The sequence below is a fragment of the Oryctolagus cuniculus genome, chromosome 2, assembly GCF_964237555.1.
Source record: "Oryctolagus cuniculus chromosome 2, mOryCun1.1, whole genome shotgun sequence".
Lineage (NCBI taxonomy): Eukaryota > Metazoa > Chordata > Mammalia > Lagomorpha > Leporidae > Oryctolagus > Oryctolagus cuniculus.
In genome coordinates this window covers 107,349,578-107,371,124 of record NC_091433.1, presented here as the reverse complement: position 1 = coordinate 107,371,124, position 21,547 = coordinate 107,349,578, and the positions used below count along the sequence as shown (strand labels likewise).

The 21,547-nt window shown below is 42.7% G+C and overlaps 1 protein-coding gene and 1 non-coding gene across 3 annotated transcripts in view; both read right to left on the bottom strand.

Annotated features, from left to right (window-relative positions):
- RNF149 (ring finger protein 149) overlaps positions 1–21,547 on the bottom strand; it is a 34,301-nt gene that overhangs the window by 3,259 nt on the left and 9,495 nt on the right. The window contains exons 2-8 of one of the 2 annotated variants that reach the window (XM_070068717.1): positions 19,172–19,422; positions 18,346–18,414; positions 14,187–14,269; positions 10,708–10,804; positions 7,640–7,841; positions 3,911–5,340; positions 1,837–2,018 (exon numbers count right to left, since the gene is read on the bottom strand). In XM_070068717.1, coding sequence (XP_069924818.1) covers positions 5,297–5,340; positions 7,640–7,841; positions 10,708–10,804; positions 14,187–14,269; positions 18,346–18,414; positions 19,172–19,422 — 746 coding nt within the window. In that variant the 3' untranslated portion in view covers positions 1,837–2,018; positions 3,911–5,296. Of the gene's footprint in view, positions 1–1,836; positions 5,341–7,639; positions 7,842–10,707; positions 10,805–14,186; positions 14,270–18,345; positions 18,415–19,171; positions 19,423–21,547 lie in introns of both variants that reach the window. The other variant, XM_008253292.4, reaches the window with a different exon arrangement.
- Positions 1,650–1,763, bottom strand: LOC127490466 (small nucleolar RNA SNORD89). The gene has a single exon (XR_007918413.1). It is a non-coding gene; the product is annotated as a small nucleolar RNA SNORD89 (small nucleolar RNA).

Here is a 21,547-nt window from a genome sequence, read left to right as displayed (position 1 = left end):
ATTCAATCCAGGTCTCTCATGGATAACAGGGAGCTAAGTACTTGACCCTCCTAGGGTGTTTGTCCATTAACAGGAAGGTGGAATCAAGAGTGGATCCGGACTCAAACCAAGGCACTGTGATAAGGGATGCAGGTGTTCCAAGTGCCATCTTTACCACTATGCCAAAGAGCACCCATGTCTTTTCATGCAGTCACTACTGTTCTTAGCAGGAAATCCCTCACATGCTTCTCAAAAGCACTGGTACAGTCCTGGGCCTCACAGCTGTGCAGCTGGCCCACAGGAAGCTTGGTGTGGCCAGGTTTCTTACTAGCCCACAACAGAAGCACAGCTCACTTTTCTCATACTGTAAACATTTATTTGCAGGGCAAATACTTTCTTCAGTTCATTATTTTATACTTGGCTATAGAAAGGCTGTGTGGCTCATCATGATACTACAGAAACAACTTTTAGAAGAGTAATCTAAATACTAGTATTTTTGCAAACTAAATGCTGACAAGTGCTTTTTTAGAACTTTTAAAAAGCCAAATTAGCTGGGAAAGGCGTAGGTGGCTTTTCTGATTAATTAGCTGTTGCAACACAGAAACAACATATTATACCACAAAACTAGTTTTGCTTCAAGCCAACATCCTGTGCTTTAGTAGTAAGTTGCAAGGCAGGGTTTAGGCTGGGTGGTGGAATCTACATTTGACTAACATGTAAGTTCTAGCCAGGAGCTAGACTTAATCTCAGCCTTTATTGAGCAATGCCTCTTTTTTTTTTTTTTTTGACAGGCAGAGTGGACAGAGAGAGACAGAGAGAAAGGTCTTCCTTTGCCCTTGGTTCACCCTCCAATGGCCGCCGCGGCTGGCGCACCGCACTGATCCGATGGCAGGAGCCAGGTACTTATCCTGGTCTCCCATGGGGTGCAGGGCCCAAGCACTTGGGCCATCCTCCACTGCACTCCCTGGCCATAGCAGAGAGCTGGCCTGGAAGAGGGGCAACCGGGACAGAATCCGGCGCCCCGACCGGGACTAGAACCCGGTGTGCCAGCGCCGCAAGGTGGAGGATTAGCCTAGTGAGCCGCGGCGCTGGCCTGAGCAATGCATTTTAATGTGGTCAAGAGAGACTGCTGCCAAATTTAGTTCCCTTACTAGGGATTGGTCACACTGGCTGTTCCATCCATATGGGCACACAGGTACTCTTGAAGGTCTATTTTTCCAATCCAGTAGCCTTTGTTTAGGTGAGCAAACCTCAAAGAACACAGGGAGGTGCTTACTACTTGTTCAAGCCCCAGTGTTTTCCAAGGGTCAATGATTATTTTTTTATTATTTTTTTTAATATTACCATGGCAGGTGTTTGGCTGTGCCTGGATTTGATTCCCAGCTCTGGCTCTTGACTCCAGCTTCCTGTAATGCACGGACTTTGGGAAGCAGTGATGGTGGCTCAAGTAATTGGTTCCTGCCACCATCTGGGAGACCTGAACTGCTGTTTCTGGCTCCTGTTTCTAGCCCAGCGTTGGCTGTTGTGGGAATCTGGAGAGGGAGGCTGTGGGTGGGAGTGTGTACTCTGTCTCTCTGGTTAAAAAAATAACCTAGCTTTTCGGGAATGCCTTTGTTGGCCACTTCCCTTAGAAAGCTTTCCTAAAAGCATGAAGCTCTACTCCTGACATTACTGAGGTCAGACCGGTGGTTCGCTTCGGGAGATTTTGTCATCGTGTGCCCACAGAGAGCCAACTGTTAACGGAGACACTGCAATTCGGCCTTTTATTGTCATCATTCCTCAGTAGCTGCAGGAAGCACTCTTTAGGAAAAGCTGTACGTTCAGGATGTCTAAAAGCATGCAAACACAAATGCTTACCTGCCCCACAGTGTCCCATGTTCACCCCTCTCGGGCCCTTCGTGGTTTTCTGCTGGAAGCCCACACTGCGAGTGAAGACAGGGAGGAGTCGAGAAGCACGACAGGCAGGCAAGGGAACCACAGCGAGCCTCACTGCCCTGGACGCTCACCGCCGGCGCGGCCACCAACTGCCAAGTTAAAGACTATCAAAGGAGAAACACTGATTACAAAGTCCTGAGAAGTCTTCTGCTGACTTCATTCTGCTACTTGTGTTTCTAGAGGAAATTACAGTCATTCCAGCCTCTCAGAATTTAGTGCTCAAACTTCTGAATTAAAGGAAGCTGTGACTGACAGCTGATGAACATCACACCTCTGTAATTATCAAGTGGAACTACTAAGTAAAGCATTTCCACCTCGAAGCTTCTCAAAAGTTAAAGAGCAAGCATCCCACGTGGTGCAGAATCAAGGATGCACTTTCCATTCTCACTGAAGAGCAGAGGGCAGATTTCAAAGACAACAGCTGTTATTGTGGAAACCTGTGAAGCTCAAAGCAAGGCAAATCTATTTCTGAAGCTCCGCATATTGCATCTGCTCCTACAGTTTATTCTGGCAAAACTGTTTACACACTGAATATTTTAGTAAATAACAGCAAGTTTTATAAACCTTTTATCCTAGATAAGCTACAAGGATAAATTCTTATGATTTTAAAAATTGTCAGTAAACATTTGTTCTTGCTTACACAACAAACAGTAACCAGTTTAGAAGCAACACAGGACTACAATTTCACATTCAAAAAATTACTGGCTCAGCTCCTTCACTTCCATCTCTTCAGTGAGACAGCAAGGTGTGAGTTTATTTAATCACTTTCTAAAACAGAGCAGGCTCCAAAAGCTTTATATAAGTCTGCTCCACTGACCTACAAATAAGAACAGCACAGGTGGGCATTTGGTACACTGGTTAAAACTCTGTTTCAGACACCCAAACCCCACATCAGAGTGCCTGGTTCAAGTCCCAGCTCTGCTGCTGATTTCAGCTCCCTGCTAAGGTACATCCCTGGAGGTGGTAGGTGATGGTCCAAGTGCTTGGCCCCCTGCCACCCACATGGCTTCCACTGGCCCAGCCCCAGCTGTCCCAAGCATGTGTGGAGAGAACCAGAGCATGGAAGATCTCTGTCTCTGCCTTTCATCAAAAAAAGAATAGAGGGGCCAGCACTGCAGCCTAGCAGTTAAGCCGCGGCCTGCTGTGCGTGCATCCCATATGGGCGCTGGTTCGAGTCCTGGCTGCTCCATTTCCAATCCAGCTCTCTGCTATGGCCTGGGAAAGCAGCAGAAGATGGCCCAAGTCCTGGGGCCCCTGCAGCCATTTGGGAGACCCAGACGAAGCTCCTGGCTTCGGATTAGCTCAGCTCTGGCCATTGCGGCCAACTGGGGAGTAAACCAGCAGATGGAAGACCTTGCTCTGCCTCTGCCTCTCTAATAAATAAATTAATTAAAAAAAAAAAATAGGAAACGAGCCAAAAAAAGTTGGGGCTGGTGGTATGGTATAGTGGGTGAAGCCACCACATCCCATATGGGCACCAGTTCGAATCCCTGCTGCTCCACTTCCAATCCAGCTCCCTGCTAATGTGCCTGGGAAAGCAGCAGCAGATGGCCCAAATCCTTGGCCCTCTGCACCCTCATGGGAGACCCTGGTTCCTGGCTTCAGATGGGTCCAGCTCTGGCTGTTTGGACCATTTGAAGAGTGAACTAGTGGATGGAAGATCTTTCTGCCTTCTCTCTCCCTCCCTGACACTGCCTTTCAAACAAACACATTTTTTTTTCAAATACATCTTTAAATGTTAAATGTCCATGGTAATTACAGAGGTGTGATTTCTCAACCAACAGTTATCAAATACACTTTAACTGAAAAGTTTGAACAGCAAATTATTAATAAAAGAGGGGCGGGCACTGTGGCGTAGCAGATAAAGCCGCCGCCTACAGTGCCAGCATCCCATATGGGCACTGGTTCAAGCTCTGGCTGCTCCACTTCCAATCCAGCTCCCTACTATGGCCTGGGAAAACAGAATAAGATGGCCCAAGTCCTTGGGCCTGTGTACCGTGTGGGAGACCTGGAGGAAGCTCCTGGCTTTGGATCAGTGCAGCTCCAGCCATTGCAGTCATCTAGGGAGTGAACCAGCAGATGGAAGACCTCTCTCTCTCTCTTCTTCTCCTTTTCTGTGTAACTGACTTTCAAATAAATAAATAAATCTTTAAAAAAAAAATAAAAGAGGCTGGTATAACTGTAATCTTATCTCTGGAAATAAACTTGTTTAAAAACTAAGCAAGAGGTGGGCGTTTGGCACAGCAGTTAAGATATCAGCTGGGATCCCCAAATCCCATATCACAGTGCCAGGTTCAGTGCCAAGTCTGCTCTGATTCCAGCTTCCTGCTAATGTCTACTTTGGAAGGCAATGGTGACGGCTCAAGTAGTTGTGTCTCTACCATCCACAGGGAAGACCTGGGTTGAATTCCCAGCTCCTGGTCTTTGCCAGCCAGGCTGTTGCATGTATTTGAGGAGGAACTCAGCGGATGGGAGCTCTGTTGTCTGTCTCCTGTGTGTTTCTCTGTCTCTCTAATAAAATTAGCTTACAAAAAAAAAAAAGCATCAAGAAAACTGGTTATTATGTTCCAACAACAAAAATAAACTGTCATCTGTCATCTCTTAAATGTAAAAATTAAATTATAATTGGGGCCAGTTTATCATAGAAAAAAAAAAAAACACAATATACCTACTCAGTTTCCTAAACAAGGCCGTGAAGAACTTAATGCTCATGTGCAATAAAGAATCTTAGTTTTTTATTTAGGAAAAAACAGACAAATTTCTCCCATCAAAGTATCACAAGAAATTATGCAATAAAGGGAAAAATGCAAATCCCAGTCATCTAGTGCTTTTCTCATAATTCCAAACAATGAAAAAGTATTCTCAGGTTTGAAATCACTATATACATACAGATGTGCAAGAAAGCTGCAGATTTCTCATAAGTTTAAAATTCTGAAAAAGTCTTTCCTCCAGGGAAAGCCCATGTGATCAATTACTGAATTAAACAACACTATGTCAATTATCTAAACAATCAGTGTGCTCTGCCTAAGAACCTTAAGCAATAGGACTTATCTTGTTTCTACAGTACCGTGGTAGCTAATCTGGTATTTGGAAATACACCTGTCTTCCACAATAGAGTGCCTTCCCTCGGTGTTGTCTTTGTGACAGTCTGAAACAACACTTTTTTAAATCGTAAACACTATTTTAGTAGATAAATATAAAGACTAATCAAAAACCTCTTCAAGAATAAAATATCTTAGCCCTTCACATAACAAATCAGAATCTGAAAGGTAAAATAATGTACATTACTTTCAAGTATACAAACTATGTGCTTAAAAAAAATAAAAATGTCCTTTAGTTCAAGCCACAGCTGTGTCAGTGATGCTGTCAGCGGGAACATGTGCTAAGAGGCGGGTCCTCCGTGCTGCGGGTCACTCCTGCCAGCGTCTGCAACAAAGCAACAGAAGCCGTGTGATGGCAGTAGGTGGACGGCCCACCCTGAGCCTGTTATGCACAAAGTTCTCATCTGAAGATAACTTAACAAACTACAGAAACATAAATGTACACGCAAAAATAACAACCCATTCCACAGAGGTGGTCAGCAAGAAAAACCTATCAGATCCCTCTCACCAATGGCATGAGACACTTCCCATCTGGTCAGATCAGCATGGTGTCACAGAGTCAGAGGCGGTGGGACTACAGTGCTTTCAAACAAGTGGCAACAGCGAAGACTGGTGATTTTGCCACCGTGAAAGCAACAGCTAGCATTTGCTGGACGATGTAGCACTGGACTCTGAGGCGGACATTGGCATGTTGTTCCCATTTTACAAATGGCAGGAGTGGAGCCGGCATTAAACAGACAGTTGGCATCACAGGAGTACAGAACAGGAGGGCAACATCAGTCTGGTGTCAAAGGCTCCTGACAGGAGAGTAATACTGCCTCAAACACAGCAGCGGAACCAAATCCTTTTCTTTTGCCAATTAAAATTTTTTAATTTAACGGTAAAGTAGTACTCTTATTAAATTCTTCCTCCCAATTTTAAAACTGAATTTTTAAATTGGCAAATAAAAACTGCATATTTGTGGTATACAGCGTGTTTTGAAATATGTATCCATTGTGGAATGGATAAATCAAGCCAATTAACATATGTATTACCTCGCATACTTATCACCCAAAGACCAAGCAGCTGTGAGAGAGAGGAAGGGGCCAATGTGGGAGTATGAGGAGCACCTGCTCCAGGGTCTGCTGTGAACAATTTCCACAATGGATTCCAAGTTGCTCAGGAGAGGCTACAAACTATGTAATGTTCTAGTAGTGTAATGTCTGTGTAAGAGAAATGATTTTTCTAAATTTAATATTGTTTATACTGTAACTATTATAAAATAGGAAGTACATTTTACAAATGATTTGTCAGTTTACTAGGGAACAACACTTGAGAATTAAAAAAAGTAAAAGAAAACAACAAAGCATGAGCCCCCCACAGGCTGGGAGGTGAGAATCCTTCACCCTAGTCCTAGTTCTAAGAGGCATCTGGGGAGATCATGGTGCACTGTGGTGTCCTCCAGGAAACAGGAGCGCAGAACCCCGGGACTGTTTCACTGTTTCTGAAGGTGCTGGTGTCAGGATAACTGCCTCTATCTGTTTTTAAAGAACTCCGCAGCGGTTACAGAGAAAGCAAATCTAGTTTTTCTTGAATTTAGCGGCAATGCTTTTCAAAAAGCACATTGGCATGTGCTCTGCCTCAAATCTAAGGGGACTCCTAAAAACGAGCCATTTATAAACACAACAGTGCCTGGTAGAGGTCTGGTCTCAGCAGAAGGGCCAGTTAAGGAAAACTGCTGCCACAGATCAGGCGCTGCAATGTGTCATACTGTGAAGGTGTTCTCCTCCTCCTCACAATGCATTCTTTCACTAGCACTGGTTTAAAACTTAAAGGAGTGAATTTGCCTTGTTTTGCAAATATTAAAACATACCTTTGCGAATTATTATTCATTCACTAGATATTAGGAAAACTGGTTAAATACTTGGGGAAAAACTGATTAGTTAAATCTCACCTCACATACCTTAACTTATGTGGTTCAAATTTAAACGTAAAATGCAAAAACCATGAATACTAGCAAAATGCAGGCCAATATCTTTATAATCCTGAAATAAACACTTTCCTAAATTAGCTTGCTACCAAGGGTAGAATAATGAAAGAATGAGAAACTAGACTCCATAAAAATTTTTATATAAAATATACCAAAAAGTCAAAGGATATGATGAATGGGAGGATTACATGACAAAAACATAACATTTTCAACAGGTAAGAATCAATATGAAAACACTGGTATCTCCACAGAATAAGCTGGGGAGGAACTGAGCAATTCATTTGAGAAACAAAGTGACCACACATGCAACTGCATCCATAATGCAAAAATGTGTGTCACCTGCCAGGTGACAGAGCGGTAACTACACACACGACTCGAAGGCGTTACCGCTAGTAAACGTCCATCAACAGCTTAAGGACATCACAGAAAACCCGAAATGCAGTACTACGGCTATACAGGAAACCTTCTAGAACAAGGAGCTTCATTCAGTGCAAACAGCAGGCTGCGTCACAGTACGTAACCCATCTCTTCCCACCCTCAAACACAGAAAACGCCTGGAGAGAGACAGGGTTACAGGGTTTGTTTTTCCTTCCTGTGTTTCTACGTTTCCTAATTTTCCTAACGCTGCACTGTGGCATCACCTGCAAGCACTTACCTAGCAACGCCGTGTTTTCACCTGCGTCTTCCTTAAAGCTGGCAGGGTCCTGCGGCACGGCTTCGCTCGCGGAAGCGGACAGTAGGCTGCTCGGGTGACTGCTGTCGTCGTCGTCTTGTAGAGTCACACGCACAGTCACAGGGGAAACACTTCTCGGGGCGGGCTCTGCAGCAGGCAGCTCCTGCACTGCCTCAGGTTCCCCCTTGAGAATCAGAGCAGAAGGAAATGCTTTGCTAAGTACCAGGATCCAGCTTACCTACCATGTTAAGTTGCTCCTAAATCCCACACTGTTTACTTCTCTACACCACATTTGGCAAAAGGCATGTCTCCTTATCTAGCACCATGAGAAAGTCAGTGTCTTCTCATAATCTAAGACCAACAGTTTTTAATTCTAAAACTAATTCTCCCTCCCTGATTCAACAAGCTTTGCCACCTTTTGAGCTATTTATTGGCTCAATGGGAAGCTTTCTATGCTGTCCTGCTTCTGCTGTGCACTAAGGCCATGACCATGAGTTAACTGCTCAAGCAGCTTTGGAGTAAAGCGCTACACTGTCACAGATGAACAGGTTGTACGGTTTCCACAAGAAATAAGAAAGAATGAGTTTGGTGGCGGGGTGGCGGGGTGGGGGGGCTTCCTTATGTACAGGTGTTTCTCAGCTGTATTTTGCCTCAGCGGCTTTAAAGAAAAGATAATGCAACTGAAGGCTGGTGACTCTTAGGACGACATTAAGCCTCAACATCTGGGGGACTCTCCGGAAGGCTTTCAGATTAAGACCAGAGTGAAAGCTGTGCTGTGGAGAGTGCTGGCACTGCTGTTGACGGGACAGAGGGTTACTGCAGGCCCATGGGGACATGGCACACAGCAGTAACTACACACCTTCACAATGCCCAAACTCCTGCTCAGTCTCCTCATCTGTTTCAATAAACACCTGGCCAACCCTAATGACCTGCCAGCCTCAGCCCCACATGAACATGACATCGATCCTGACACCAGCTCAGCTGCCCTGCTTGTAAACTCGTCTTCCCACTCCTAGCTGGAAGGTGACTTGCTCCTAGACAGGGCTTCAAACACACCTCTTTTGCCGCGCTGCGTGTGTGTGTGTAAGCCCCAGCACCACCAGACCTACAATGAAATCCCCCAGACCCCTCAAGCAAAGGTGCTTTTTCCTATCTCCTCACACAGCTGTGAGGACTGAGCCAGTCACTGCAGCAGAGCTACCATGCCTGTCAAAAGCACCTGGTGCAGGGGGGCAGACGGCTCAAGAAAACTGCATACTGTCCAGAGATTAAAACAGGAAAGACAACTAGCACATTTCTTAGAATTCAAGTCACTACAGGTTTCTTTTGTTCCAAATCTAGGAAATTCTGGGGACACATATCCGAGACTTGTGAAAGTTAACAGTCCTAGAAAGCAGCTCAACCTATGGAAAAGAAAGAATCTCGATTCCTAATATATGAAGCACATACGGAGTTAGCTTTCCAAAACCAAAACTTAGGAGAATTAATGGTCAGTGACATTCCTTGTATACAAGTATCGAGAAATGAAAAACAGGTTTAAAATCACTACCTAAAAAAGAAAACAACTTTCAGTGTGCTTCTAAAACATTGTCCAAAGCTCCCAATACTCAAAATGCTGTCCAGAAGGCCCAACCTCTGTCTAAGCTAAGGTTTCTGAACAGAGGGGATGAACCAAGTTCATGAGGCAGAGCTATAACAATTGACAACCATGAATTAGCAAAATTTAGAAGCTCTAGAGCAAAGATAAACTTTCTAGACACCTCAGAATGAGTTTGCAGGCAGACAGTTCCCAAGTGCCGACCACCTCCCTTCCTAGGTCCCTAAAGCAGGGGCATTCTGGAACTCACGTTTAAACACAATTCAGAGAACACCACAGTAGCCACTAAGTTCAGACTTGCTAAACATCTTTTGAGGACACATTAAATCAGAAGATGCAAGAACATTTTAAGCAGACCTGCTGCCTGGAAGGTAACAGTCTTCACAGGACAATTCCTTAGTGATGCTGTTTAAGAAGCTTACGTGGCTATTAGGGCCTTAAATTTTATAAAATGACAATTAAAAAGTCATTGTGGTTTGGGCTGGTGTTGCAGTCCAGAGTTAAGCTGCTGCCTGCAATGTCAGCAACTCCATATCAGAGCGCTGGGGTTCAAGTCCTGGCTGGTCTACTTCTAATCCAACTCCCTGTTAAGGCACTAGGGAAAGCAGTGGAATATGGCCCAAGTGCCTGGGCCCTTGCCACCCACGTTGGGGACCTGGATGGAGTTCCTGGCTCCTGGCTTTGGCTTGGCCTAACCCTGGCCATTGTGGCCACCAATGGAAGATTTCTCTGTCTCTCCCTCTATTTACTTCTGTTTTTCAAATAAATAATAAACCTTTCAACAAGCAGAACAAACAAAAAGCCTTGTAGTTTCTAATGCTACAATAAATTCTAAACATGTTTAGCAACAAGACAAATATATTAACTGAAAGAAGAGTACTTTGAGGCACTGAAAGATTTCAAGGAGGCTATAATTATAAACAATAAAAAATAGAACCACCTAGAAAAATATTTTTCCTCTAAGTCCCCCTTCCTGGATGGGTACTGGTTAAGAGCTTGCACCTGGGAGTTCAGCAGCCTCATGTGTGAAAGCTGATTCCCCGTGAGCTAGTTGTGTGACCTTGGGCAAATTATTTAGGCTTCTCTAAGCTCAAGTTTCTAATTAGTAAAGCGGGGCTGGGAACAGGACGTCCGACCAAGGTTGTAAAGATTCAGTGTGATCATGCACGTAGGGCACCTTAGCACAGGCCCAGCCAGCTACCACCACAGCCTCTCCTGCACCTTGCCCTCACGTCTTCTGAGGAAGGGGCTCATCACCATCTAAGGATCATGGGCTGACGGAGGACAAACTTCCCCAGCACTGTTCAACACTCAGGCATGTGGATGTCAGAAGTGTTGGTTTCAGGCTCCTCACATGTAAAATATCGTTTCTCTTGTTTCTGGTTAGTAGTGACATGGAGTCCCTCAGGAAGGACTGGGGCAGAGATTGAATATAAACAAAAATGCAACAAACCCAATATCCCAGGGCCTTGATGACATCAAGTTTACACATTGGACACGTTCGGTGATCCAAAAGCCATGGGTCAATGCATATTCTATGAAAAATATGCCTAAAAAAATTAAGTATGTGTTAATGCTTTAACATAAATGTTGATAAACCTTATAAAGGAACTAAGACATCTCCCAACTCCTCCTCTCATCAGTTAGTTGACATCACTCCAGCAATTCCAGTCCACTCCTTTGTCCCACCTCATTATCTATTTGGGATGTACACTAACCTTTCCCCTCCACAAAAACAGTGTGGCCCACATCCGCCTCATGCCAGGCTTTAGGCCTTCATGTGCCACTGGAAATTATAGGCCCTCTGGGAATAAATGGGACACAAATAAGCTAGCTAATGATTCAACTGATACTGAGTTGACAGTATCTCATGTGAGTTCAAAAAATGACTCCAATGAAAATACAGCAAAATATGAACAAATCATCTTTTGAATCATAAGCTTAAAAAACACTTTCTTATAGGAATCTTCACTTTTAGAAAATAAAAAAATGGGCCAGCTTTGTGGCACAGTGGGTAAAGCAGTCTCCTTTGATGACATCTGGGTGCTGGCTCGTGTCTCAGCTGCTCCATTTCTGATCCAGCTCTCTAATGGCTTGGGAAAGCACTGGAGGATGGCCCAAGTGCTTGGGTCTTTGCCACCGGACATGTGAGACCCAGAAACAGCTCCTGTGTCTTGTCTTCAGCCTAGCCCAGCCCTGGCTGTTGTGGCCATCTAGGAGGTGAACCAATGAATGGAAGATCTCTTCGTCTCTCTAGCTCTTTCAAATAAATAAATCTTAAGATAAATCTTAAAAAAAAAATACATGAAAAGGGGAAAAGGCCACTTAACACTTCTCTTACTGACTTGTCTCCGACTAACTTTTCCTTCCACGTGAAGATAGGGAGTTATGGATTTTGGAACCACAGGTGGGCCTCAAGCAGCAGCTGTGTAATCCAAAGGCCATAACCGAAATGAAGTTCTTGCCCTCTCTGCACCTACAAATCACTGGCTGCTCTGATGGCACACGTAACATGTGTGAAACAGTGCTGGGTGCAGTGCACAACTGCTATACTCTATCACCTTTTCCTCAAACAGAAATGTAACTAGTTTATAGTCTGGCTTGTTTTCTAACCTTTACATCCTCAGAATAAAACTGACCCCAAAAGGAATAATTTTTACAAAACACAAAGAAACATATTGGCTTTATTGGGGGACTTTGTTACATAGAGCACAAGAGAAAATGGGGGAGGGAGGAATCAAACCCCAGTAAGGAGGGGCTGGCACTGTAGTGGCGGGTGAGGCCGTTGCCTGAAGTGCCAGTATCCCATGTGAGTGCTGGTTTGAGTCCCAGCTATTCCACTTCAGATTCAGCTCTCTGCTATGGCCTGGGAAAGCAGTAGAAGATGGCCCAAGTGCTTGGGCTCCCGTACCCACGCGGGACACCTAGAAGAGGTTCCAGGCTCATGACTTTGGATTGGCCCAGCTCCGGCCGTCATTTGGGGAGTGAAGACCTTTCTCTCTCTGCCTCTCAAATAAATAAATAAATCGTCCAAAAAGAAAAAAAAAATCCAATAAGGAGTTCAGGACCCTGCACAGGTAACATGACTGCATTTGAGAGTCAAGTGCAAACCCCTACTCAGCCATCGGCACACTCCTTATCTGTGCAGGTACCTGAATGTCACTTTAAGTCACAAAGACCTGCTCTAAACCAGCCCAGAGTAAAATTTCTCCTCTACCTTAAACTCCCACCTCACCAATCCCACAGAAGTACATCCAGAGCCCAGCTAGCTATCTTTAGTAAGAAAACTTTCATTTTGTTATTCAGATAATTGTTGCTTCATTTCCTTCAATGATTTATCAAGAAGTTAATCTATCAAGTATCTAAGTATCTGTACATGGATACTTCGAAAATGTGGAAAATGGAACTAGAAGTGTTAAGTTTACTTTTGGTGCAAAAATATTTTCAAATGTATGCTCACAAGGGATCATCTTTTATTCATGGAAAAATGCATAGTATGAAAAAACTATGCATAGGCTTCACCTTTTTTTTTTTTTTTAGATTTAGTTATTTGAAAGGCAGAGTTACAGAGAGTTAGAGGCAGAGAGACAGGTCTTCCATCCACGGGTTCACTCTCCAGATGGCCCCAACAGCTGGAGCTGTGCCCATCCAAAGCAAGGAGCCAGGAGCTTCTTCTGGGTCTCCCACGTGGGCACAGGGGCCCAAGGATTTGGCCCATCTTCTACAGCTTTCCCAGGCCATAGCAGAGAGCTGTATCGGAAGTGGAGCAGCCAGGACTAGAACCCATATGAGATGCCAGCATTGTAGGCGATGACTTTACCCACTATGCCACAGCACTAGCCCCAAGGCTTCATCTTTTTTTTTGCACTAAAATAAATTTATCTTTGAAAGATTCTTTGAATTCCATTTTTCTAGGAATTTTCTGACATATCCTTATGTATTACAACAGTACTTAGCAAACAAAGCAAAACATATTTATTAATTTGTGATGTTAACAGATATAAAGTATAATTACAGTTGATCAGATTTAAAACAATTTTTTATAAAAAATAAACTGTTTTGTAAAACAAGTAATTCTTTCTTAAAAGTTTCTGACTAAAGTATCCCATTAAATTGCAAATTTCCTGTTGCTAAACAAACCTCCCAATGTAGCCAGAATAAAAGGGGAGGAATACTTATTTTGTACCACCTCTAAAAAGAACCAAATCCCAACGTGCAAATAAGAGCAAATAACTGGGGCTGGCACTGTGGTGCAGCAGGTTCAGACTCTGCTTGCGATGCTGGCATCTCAGATGAGCACTGGTTCGAATCCCGGCTATTCTCTGGCTCCTGCTAATGTGCCTGGGAAAGCAGAGGAGGATGGCTGAAATGCTTGGGCCCCTGCCAGGTGGCAGACCCAGATGGAATTCCAGATCCGTGGCTTCAGCCTGGCTCAGTCCTGACCATTGTGACCATCTGGGGTGTGAACCAGTGGATGGAAGACTGATCCTCCCATCCCCCAACTTTGCCTTTCAAATAAAAAAAGTAAATAAATCTTACAAAGAAAAAAAAGGAGCAAGCAACTGCTCTCTGGCCTGCTTCCCGCTGGCTATTCTGGGCCTTCTCCCTTGGGTCCTTCATCTTTCTTGCTTCAGTTTCCTCTGTCCTAACATAGCATACTTTTGCCTTGCTAAAAGTAGACAAACTCCAGAGATTCTAATGCAGCCTTGATTATGAGCCAACCTATGATAAAAATACACAATGGAACTTAATGGTCACCTGTGAGTCTCCTAAGCAAAGCAATTTTCAAGTAACACTGAAGTCGAAGCTTCTCTTCTAAAAGATGAGATGATCACAAGACAATAAAATCTTCATAGCATAAAAGACACATTAACTCTTGTCAGAAACCTGTCATGTAATTTTTTAACGGCTAAGTTGATAAAGAGAACATACTTGCATGGCAGTATTCTGATAATATCCTTAACTTTAAAATTTTCAATACACACTGCACAATTTTCAGCATCAACGTCAATTCCCTGTAAAAAGAAGAGAAAAAGCATATACTGTAACCTTTGGTATATAGTATATCCTTAGCCAAATCACTAAACCCTGACTAAATGAGGAATGCTACTCTACATGGGACAACTTGAAACTAAAATAAATAATCATACTTTGTATTTACTTTTTAACACTACTGAGGTTACTCCAAGGGTGTCTAGCCTTCAGGTTAAGATGCCCACAGCCTACATTAAGAGTGACTGAAGGGGCCAGTGATAGCAGGTAAAGCTACTGCCTGCAGTGCCATCATCCCAAATGGGTGCTGGTTCTAGTCCCGGCTGCTCCACTTGCGATCCAGCTCTCTGCTCTGGCCTGGGAAAGCAGCAAAGATGGCTCTGGTGGTTGCCGCCATTTGTGGAGTCAACCAGTGGATGCAAGACTTCACTATCTCCCTCTTTCTCTCTCTGACTCTCTATAACTCTGCCTTTCAAATAAATACATAAATCTTAAAAAAAAAAAAAAGTGACTGAGGTAGACAGCAGGCTCCAGCTCCTGACTCCAGCTTCTTGCTAATGCAACCTTGCAAGGCAGTAGTGATGGCTCAAGCGTCTGGGTTCCTAAGTGAGCCCCAGGTGTTGTGGGCATTTGGGGAGTGAACCAGTGAACGGCGTGCTCTCTCATGCTCAAATTAAAAAATTTAAAGAAGTTTTTTTTTAAACAAATTTAGTTGAAAAGGCAAAGTCACTCACTAATCAGATATGAACAATGTTTAAATACTAAGATAATGTCCTTTTTTTTTTAATTCATGTTTTAAGAACTGTGGATAATGCAAATGCCTGTTGCATTAAGATAAATCACTTTTCAGATATAAAACATATAATATGAATAAAATGAATATTCAATAAGCTACTTGTTTCCTGGAACTATTAATCCCCAAATTTACATTTGCTAAGGAACAGAGTTAACAATTTGCAAATGAAAAATGGCAAGTGGCTAAATATCTGAAATATTCACCTAACTAAAGAGAATAGAACTACAAACTAAATTATTATTTTTCATCTAACAAATTACACAAGGTACCAAAAAACCAAAACTGCTGAAGAGGAGGCAACAGTGACAAAATTTCTACCTCTAAGAATCTATGTACCAGATAGGATTAAGTGTTAAAATGATCATGTAAATAAAATTAGGTGTTTGGTAATAGTAATAGATAAGAATTAAAAAGGAGTGAATGCTCCAACATGGGAAGCAGTCCACACAGCAGACTCACAGAACGACAATTGCTTTAAGTAGCACCCTGACCTCCGCATCGGTCATTAAGGCATTCTGGTATGGCTGAAAAGCCCACGAGAGCATTTCAGGCATGGAAAGCCAAGATTCAAAAGGCTTCCACAGCCTAGGCAGCTCATGTCAAGAGCCTTGGATCATCACTAATGTCATACGTAAGAGTGTTAATTGTTAAATTAACAACAGGAGTCACTGTGCACTAATTTCCCATGTAGGAAATTATGTCCTATGTCCTCAAAGAGTTGGATTATGAGAGTTAACAGTAAAACTTGTTCTCCAAGATTTATTTCGTTTTAGTGTATTAAGTGGAGGACATTCTTATGTCTCGTAAGTTTTAGTTATGTCTAAGTTTCCAATTCCATTGCTTGTTTTCTTAGGTTACTTCCTTAATTAATGATAAAAACTGGTTCTCAAGGACTTACTTTCTTTTAACATATTAAGTGGGGATATTCTTAGGTCTCATAAGTTATAGTAATGGCTACATGCTCGCAAAAGATGTACCATTCTTGGGTGCTTCTTTAAAGTTAATTAAGTTTCACACAAAAAAAAAAAAAAAAAAAAGTGAAATAAAAAAAAAAGTCTATGCACTGCCCACAGACCTTTCTGGTGGGTCAGTCTGCCTCCCTTGTCTGGGGAACACCTGCATCTGCCCCACCAACCAGAGCAGCCAGGCCCAAAGCAGTCATCTGACCCAAGACGGGCTGACAAGATTCTCCTTCCTGGGATTCTAGAGTAGGAATTGGGGTACCAGCGGTCAGTGTCTGCAAATGGCTGCAACTCTGGCAAGTTCATTTTACGAAAAGCAGCTACATAATCCTTAGGTTATCAAAAAAATAAAAAATAAAAAACAACAACTTGGCTTTGTGCATCATTTGTTAACAAGGAAGCAGTACAAATTCAATTTTATATGTACATCTTGTTATGAGTCTGTATTAACTTTAGAACATTTAAAATTTTACACTGCAAAGAAAATAAACATTATTTATTTAGCATATGCTATGCAAAAATAGTGCAATAGTTTGCCACTTCTTAGAACCAGGGATAACTTTCAAAAAACAGTTCCCAGAAGCAATTTTCAAAGATGCTCCACACAGGAAAAGTATATCAATTTACTTGTATTATCAAAGACGTGGATCAGTAAATCACACCTATGAACCTGTATCTTCCTCCTAAGGAGAGAATGCATATTCAACCACATGCTTGTCAAATACCCTACCATGATGAGAGTGTACAGTCTGTCACAGGCAATAAGTGGAAAAACGCTCTCGCTAAGAACGCCTGATGACTTGTAAATAAGATGTTAATTAAGCCCTGAAAAGTTACCTTTTTTCCCCCTTAAACCTTTTTGGTTTAACACATTTGTCAATATTTTTCAGTCCAATACATTTGGAAAGACCCAGTACCTCGCACAAATTATTAAAATTAAAATGCACTAGAATATAAAAATTATTAGGGAAGGAATGGTAGCCACCTGTACAACTCCAAGAATATCCTAATATTACATGTATCACTGAGCCACCAGACTCCAGATTTTTAGAAATCAAAGGTCTATAATTTAATGTGCTATTTTTGTTTTAATCCTTTAAGTAGGTTAGAGGAAGATATGTACATGAGAAGGGGAAGGGCAGTTAACCCCCCCTTTTTTTTGAAAGGGAAGTGGAGGAGTCAGCACTGTGGCATAGTGGGTAAAGCAGCTGCCTGCAGTGCCGGCATCCCATATAGGCACCAGTTCGAGACTCGACTATTCTACTTCCGATCCTGCTCTCTGCTATGCCCTGGGAAAGCAGAAGACGACCCCAAGTGCTTGGGCCCCTATACCCAAGTGGGAGACCCTGAAGAAGCTCCTGGCTCCTGGCTTCGGAATGGATCAGGTCAGCTCAGCTCCAGCCGTTGTGGCAGATTGCGGAGTGAACCAGTGGAAGAAGACCTCTCTCTCTGCCTCTCCTTGTTTCTCTGTTTAACTCTGACTTTCAATTAGGTTAAATAAATCTTAAAAAGAAAAAAAAAAAGGGGGGGGGAGTGGAGACTGAAAAGTGGAGTAGATCAAATTTCAATAATTTAGTGAAACAAAACAAAAATCAGAAGAGCTGAGCCCACCCCAGCTACCAGCTGACACAGTTATTGACACTGCACAGCACAGAGCTCTGAACAGAGCCCAGAATAAACACCACTCTTCTCCTTTCAGAGATTCTGTCCTCTAAGAGTCTGCGGCTCCACATTCAGGGTCGTCCCTGTTCCAAACATGGCTTTACAATTCTGGCATGATTGTGAACTTTCAACTCTCAGATCAGCCATGTCAACATGTTTCTTTATTAAAAAAAAACAGTTATTAAAAACACCTATTCTCTCCTCCTCCACATCTTCCTGTAATTAAGGGAGTCTGGGAGAAGGGATGCGAAGTCTCAGACTGAACGGCAAAAAACTGAAGGCACTGAGCATCTGCCTTACGGTCCCCTGGTCTGACCTGACCAGCAGAAGGGCTCCTGCAGCACTGGCCAGTGTGGCAGCAACCAGCCGACATGCCTCCTGAGCACTTAAAATGCAGCCATGTCACTAAGGCACCCACCCATAGATTAAATTAATTTAGATATAAGGAGCCTTATGTGACCAGTGACTACCATAATGGATGGTATGGCGCCACACATGGCAGAGTGCCAAGCACCCTTTAAAAAACTCACGCATGAAAGTTAATGCCAAATCAAACTCACCCAAACTCCGTAAGCTTGATACCATACATAAGCAGACTGCAAGGAAATTATTAACATTACAGACACACTGTCCAGAATCTAACCCAAAAACCAAAATAATGAAATCACAAAAATATTACCTTTTCCCCATGCTTTACAGTATGGAGTGGAAGCTGGCCAATAACTTTCTTAGTTTCCTTTCTATGGCTCTGGGGCAGAAAACATCAGTATCATTTGCTGAAAATTTTTAATTAAATCACTATTTTAAAAAGTCACGCACAATAAAAACAAGCATATAGCAAAAAACTCATTTACAAAGCAAAGTTGAACGACTACACTGAAAGTAACTAAAACAAGCAAATAAAAAACCATTCAAATCAGTAATGTAAATAACAGCCAGGTATAACTGAAGAAGAAACCAAGTGTTAGGTTTATATATTAGGAAGAAAGTAGCAGGTGGAGGAAAGAGACCTCCCAAGAAGCCCAGCTTCTCAGGGCAGCAGGGCTAAGAGTGAGGTCTGGAGGCCTGGCTGTGGCAGCCTGTGGTGTTGTGACCTCCTGCTCTTTGCTGCCATGGGACAGGGCCTCCCTGCAGAACGCTGCTGCACAGTGGCTCCTCAATGGAGCTGGGAACCCCACCATCTCTGTTCCTTAGCTTTAGGTCAAGCCAAAGCAGCAGGGCTGCAGAGAGCAGACCCACTCTATCTCATGCCTATGTGGCACTTTTTCATGCCCAGAAAAGGACAAACAGGGCATCTGCATGAACCAAGTGTGCAAATTTCAAGGTTACCTAATTCCCCACAAAACAGAATATATTCCAATTGAAAAGTTTAAAAAAAATCATATTTGTAAGTACTACAATTGACAATGAAATTAATAGTCAAATACAACTTCAAGCAATATATATGGGATATATTTATGAACTATCTTTTAGAAAGCAAAATTAAAAGACTTATTCATAATTACCTGCCTTCCAAATTGCGAGCCAGTATATAGGAAACGCTGTATATAGTAAAATATTAGCCAGGCTAATGAGATAATCATCATGGTGATGAAGGCAATGGCCACAAACACCACAGACTGACCGTTGATGAACTCCTGCACGTGACGGGTGCCAATCCCTATGGTCATTTTTACTGGAATTCCTTTTTGTACCAGATCCAAAATTTCTCTTCCTTTTGGGTAGCTAATCATAATGACCACTATATTTCCCGTTCCTATAGGAAAAAGCAAAAAAAGGTATAAAAATCATAAAATAGAGAGAAAGATAAGAGAAATATTTAAGAGTACTATGTTCATCTATTATACATATATTTATGTGTGTGTGTTTGTGTGTGTGTAAGAAAATTTCAATAAGATGGATAACCTTCAAGATAACTGCAAGTTACAGCAAGTGATTCCAAAAGAGGAAAGACTGATTATATTAGGAATGTACACCACCAGTGATATTTAAATGGTTTCACAGATTATAGAAAAATAAGTTTTAAAATTATTTCTAAGATAATAAATCCAAATATGATCATAAAACATAAACAGAAGCCTAAAGAACAATTTCACTTTGGAATACTGATACCTGATACTAAAAGCATGCCCATTAAAACCAAGGAGGCAGGGGCCGGAGCTGTGGTGTAGTAGCTAAATCCACCGTCTACAGTGCTGGCATCCCATATGGGTGCTGGTTCAAGTCCTGCCTGCACCACTTCCAATCCAGCTCCCTGCTAAAGTGTCTGGGAAAGCAACAAACATGGCCCAAGGACTTGGGCCCCTGTACCCATGTGGGAGACCCGTAAGAAACTCTTGGCTCCTGATTTCATATTGACACAGCTCTGGCCATTGCAGCTTAGGGAGTGAACCAGTGGATGGACGCTCTCTCTCTGCCTCTGCCTCTCTATAATTCTGCCTTTTGAATAAATAAATAAATCTTTAAAAGAAAAAAAAAAAAACCAAAGAGGCAATAGAATTTTCACCACTATCATTATTATTTAACATTGCTCTGAAGGTATGAGTAGACACAAGAACAAAAAAGGGAAAAAAAAAATAGGAAAGCAGTAAAATAATTGATTTTACATAAATCAAGCAACAAGCAACCCAAAGAGGCAATAGAATTTTCACCAGTATCATCATTATTTAACATTGCTCTGAAGGCATGAGTAGTCACAAGACCAAAAAGGAAAAAAAAATAAGAAAGAAGCAGTAAAATAATTGATTTTACATAAATCAAGCTATAAATTAATTCAAGAATCATAAAACAGCAATAGGATTTTTAAAAACCTAAAAATTGTGACTTCAAAAGTCTGCTTAAAGGAAAATGATGAGAATCAAATTTTTAAGATTTATTTATTTATTTGAAAGTCAGAGTTACCCCCCACCCACACACCACACACAGAGAGCTCTACACTCCAGGGTTTACCCTCCAGTTGGCTGCAATGCCAGAGCTATGCCAATCCAAAGCCAGGAGCCAGGAGCCTCTTCCAGGTCTCCCACGTGGGTGCAGGGGCCCAAGGACTTCGGCCATTTTCTACTGCTTTCCCAGGCCATAGCAGAGAGCTGGATTGGAAGTGGAGCAGCCAGGTCTCAAACCCAGGTCCAAATGGGATGCCAGCACTTCAGGTCAGGGTGTTAACCCGCTGTGCCACAGCACCAGCCCTGAGAAACAAATTTTAAACAGAAAAACCTAGACTAATTGTTAAAGTAAAAACAGTGTGGTAGTGGCACCTGAACATCCCATAATGTAATGGATTACAGATTCAGAGATATACAGAATAATTCAGAGTGTGATTAAAGGAGAATTCCAGGAGCAGGCATTTGAAAGGCCATTAAGACGCTGCCTGGGACGTTGGCTTCCCATATCTGAGTGCCTAGGCCGAGTCCCAGCTCTACTTCCAATTCTAGCTTCCTGTTATTGTGCACCCTGGGAGGCAGCAGGTGACGGCTCAAGTGGTTGGGGTCCCACCACCTACATGAGAGATGGGGACTGAGTTCTCCTCTACTAGCTTCAGCCTGGTCCAGTATCTGTGGTGAACCACAAGATGAGAGCTCTTGGGGCCGGCACTGTGGAGTAGCAGGTAAAGCCTGCAGTGGGCACCACTTCGAGTCCTGGCTGCTCCACTTCCAATCCAGCTCTCTGCTATGACCTGGGAAAGCAGAAGAAGATGGCCTGAGTCCTTGGACCCCTGCACCCACGTGGAAGACCTGGAAGAAGCTCCTGGCTTCAGATCGGCGCAGCACACTGGCTGTAGCGGCCATTTGGGGAGTGAACCAATGGAAGGAAGACCTTTCTCTCTCTAACTCTGCCTGTCCAAAAAAAAAAAAAAAAGCTGCTTTGTAAGATATAATTCACAT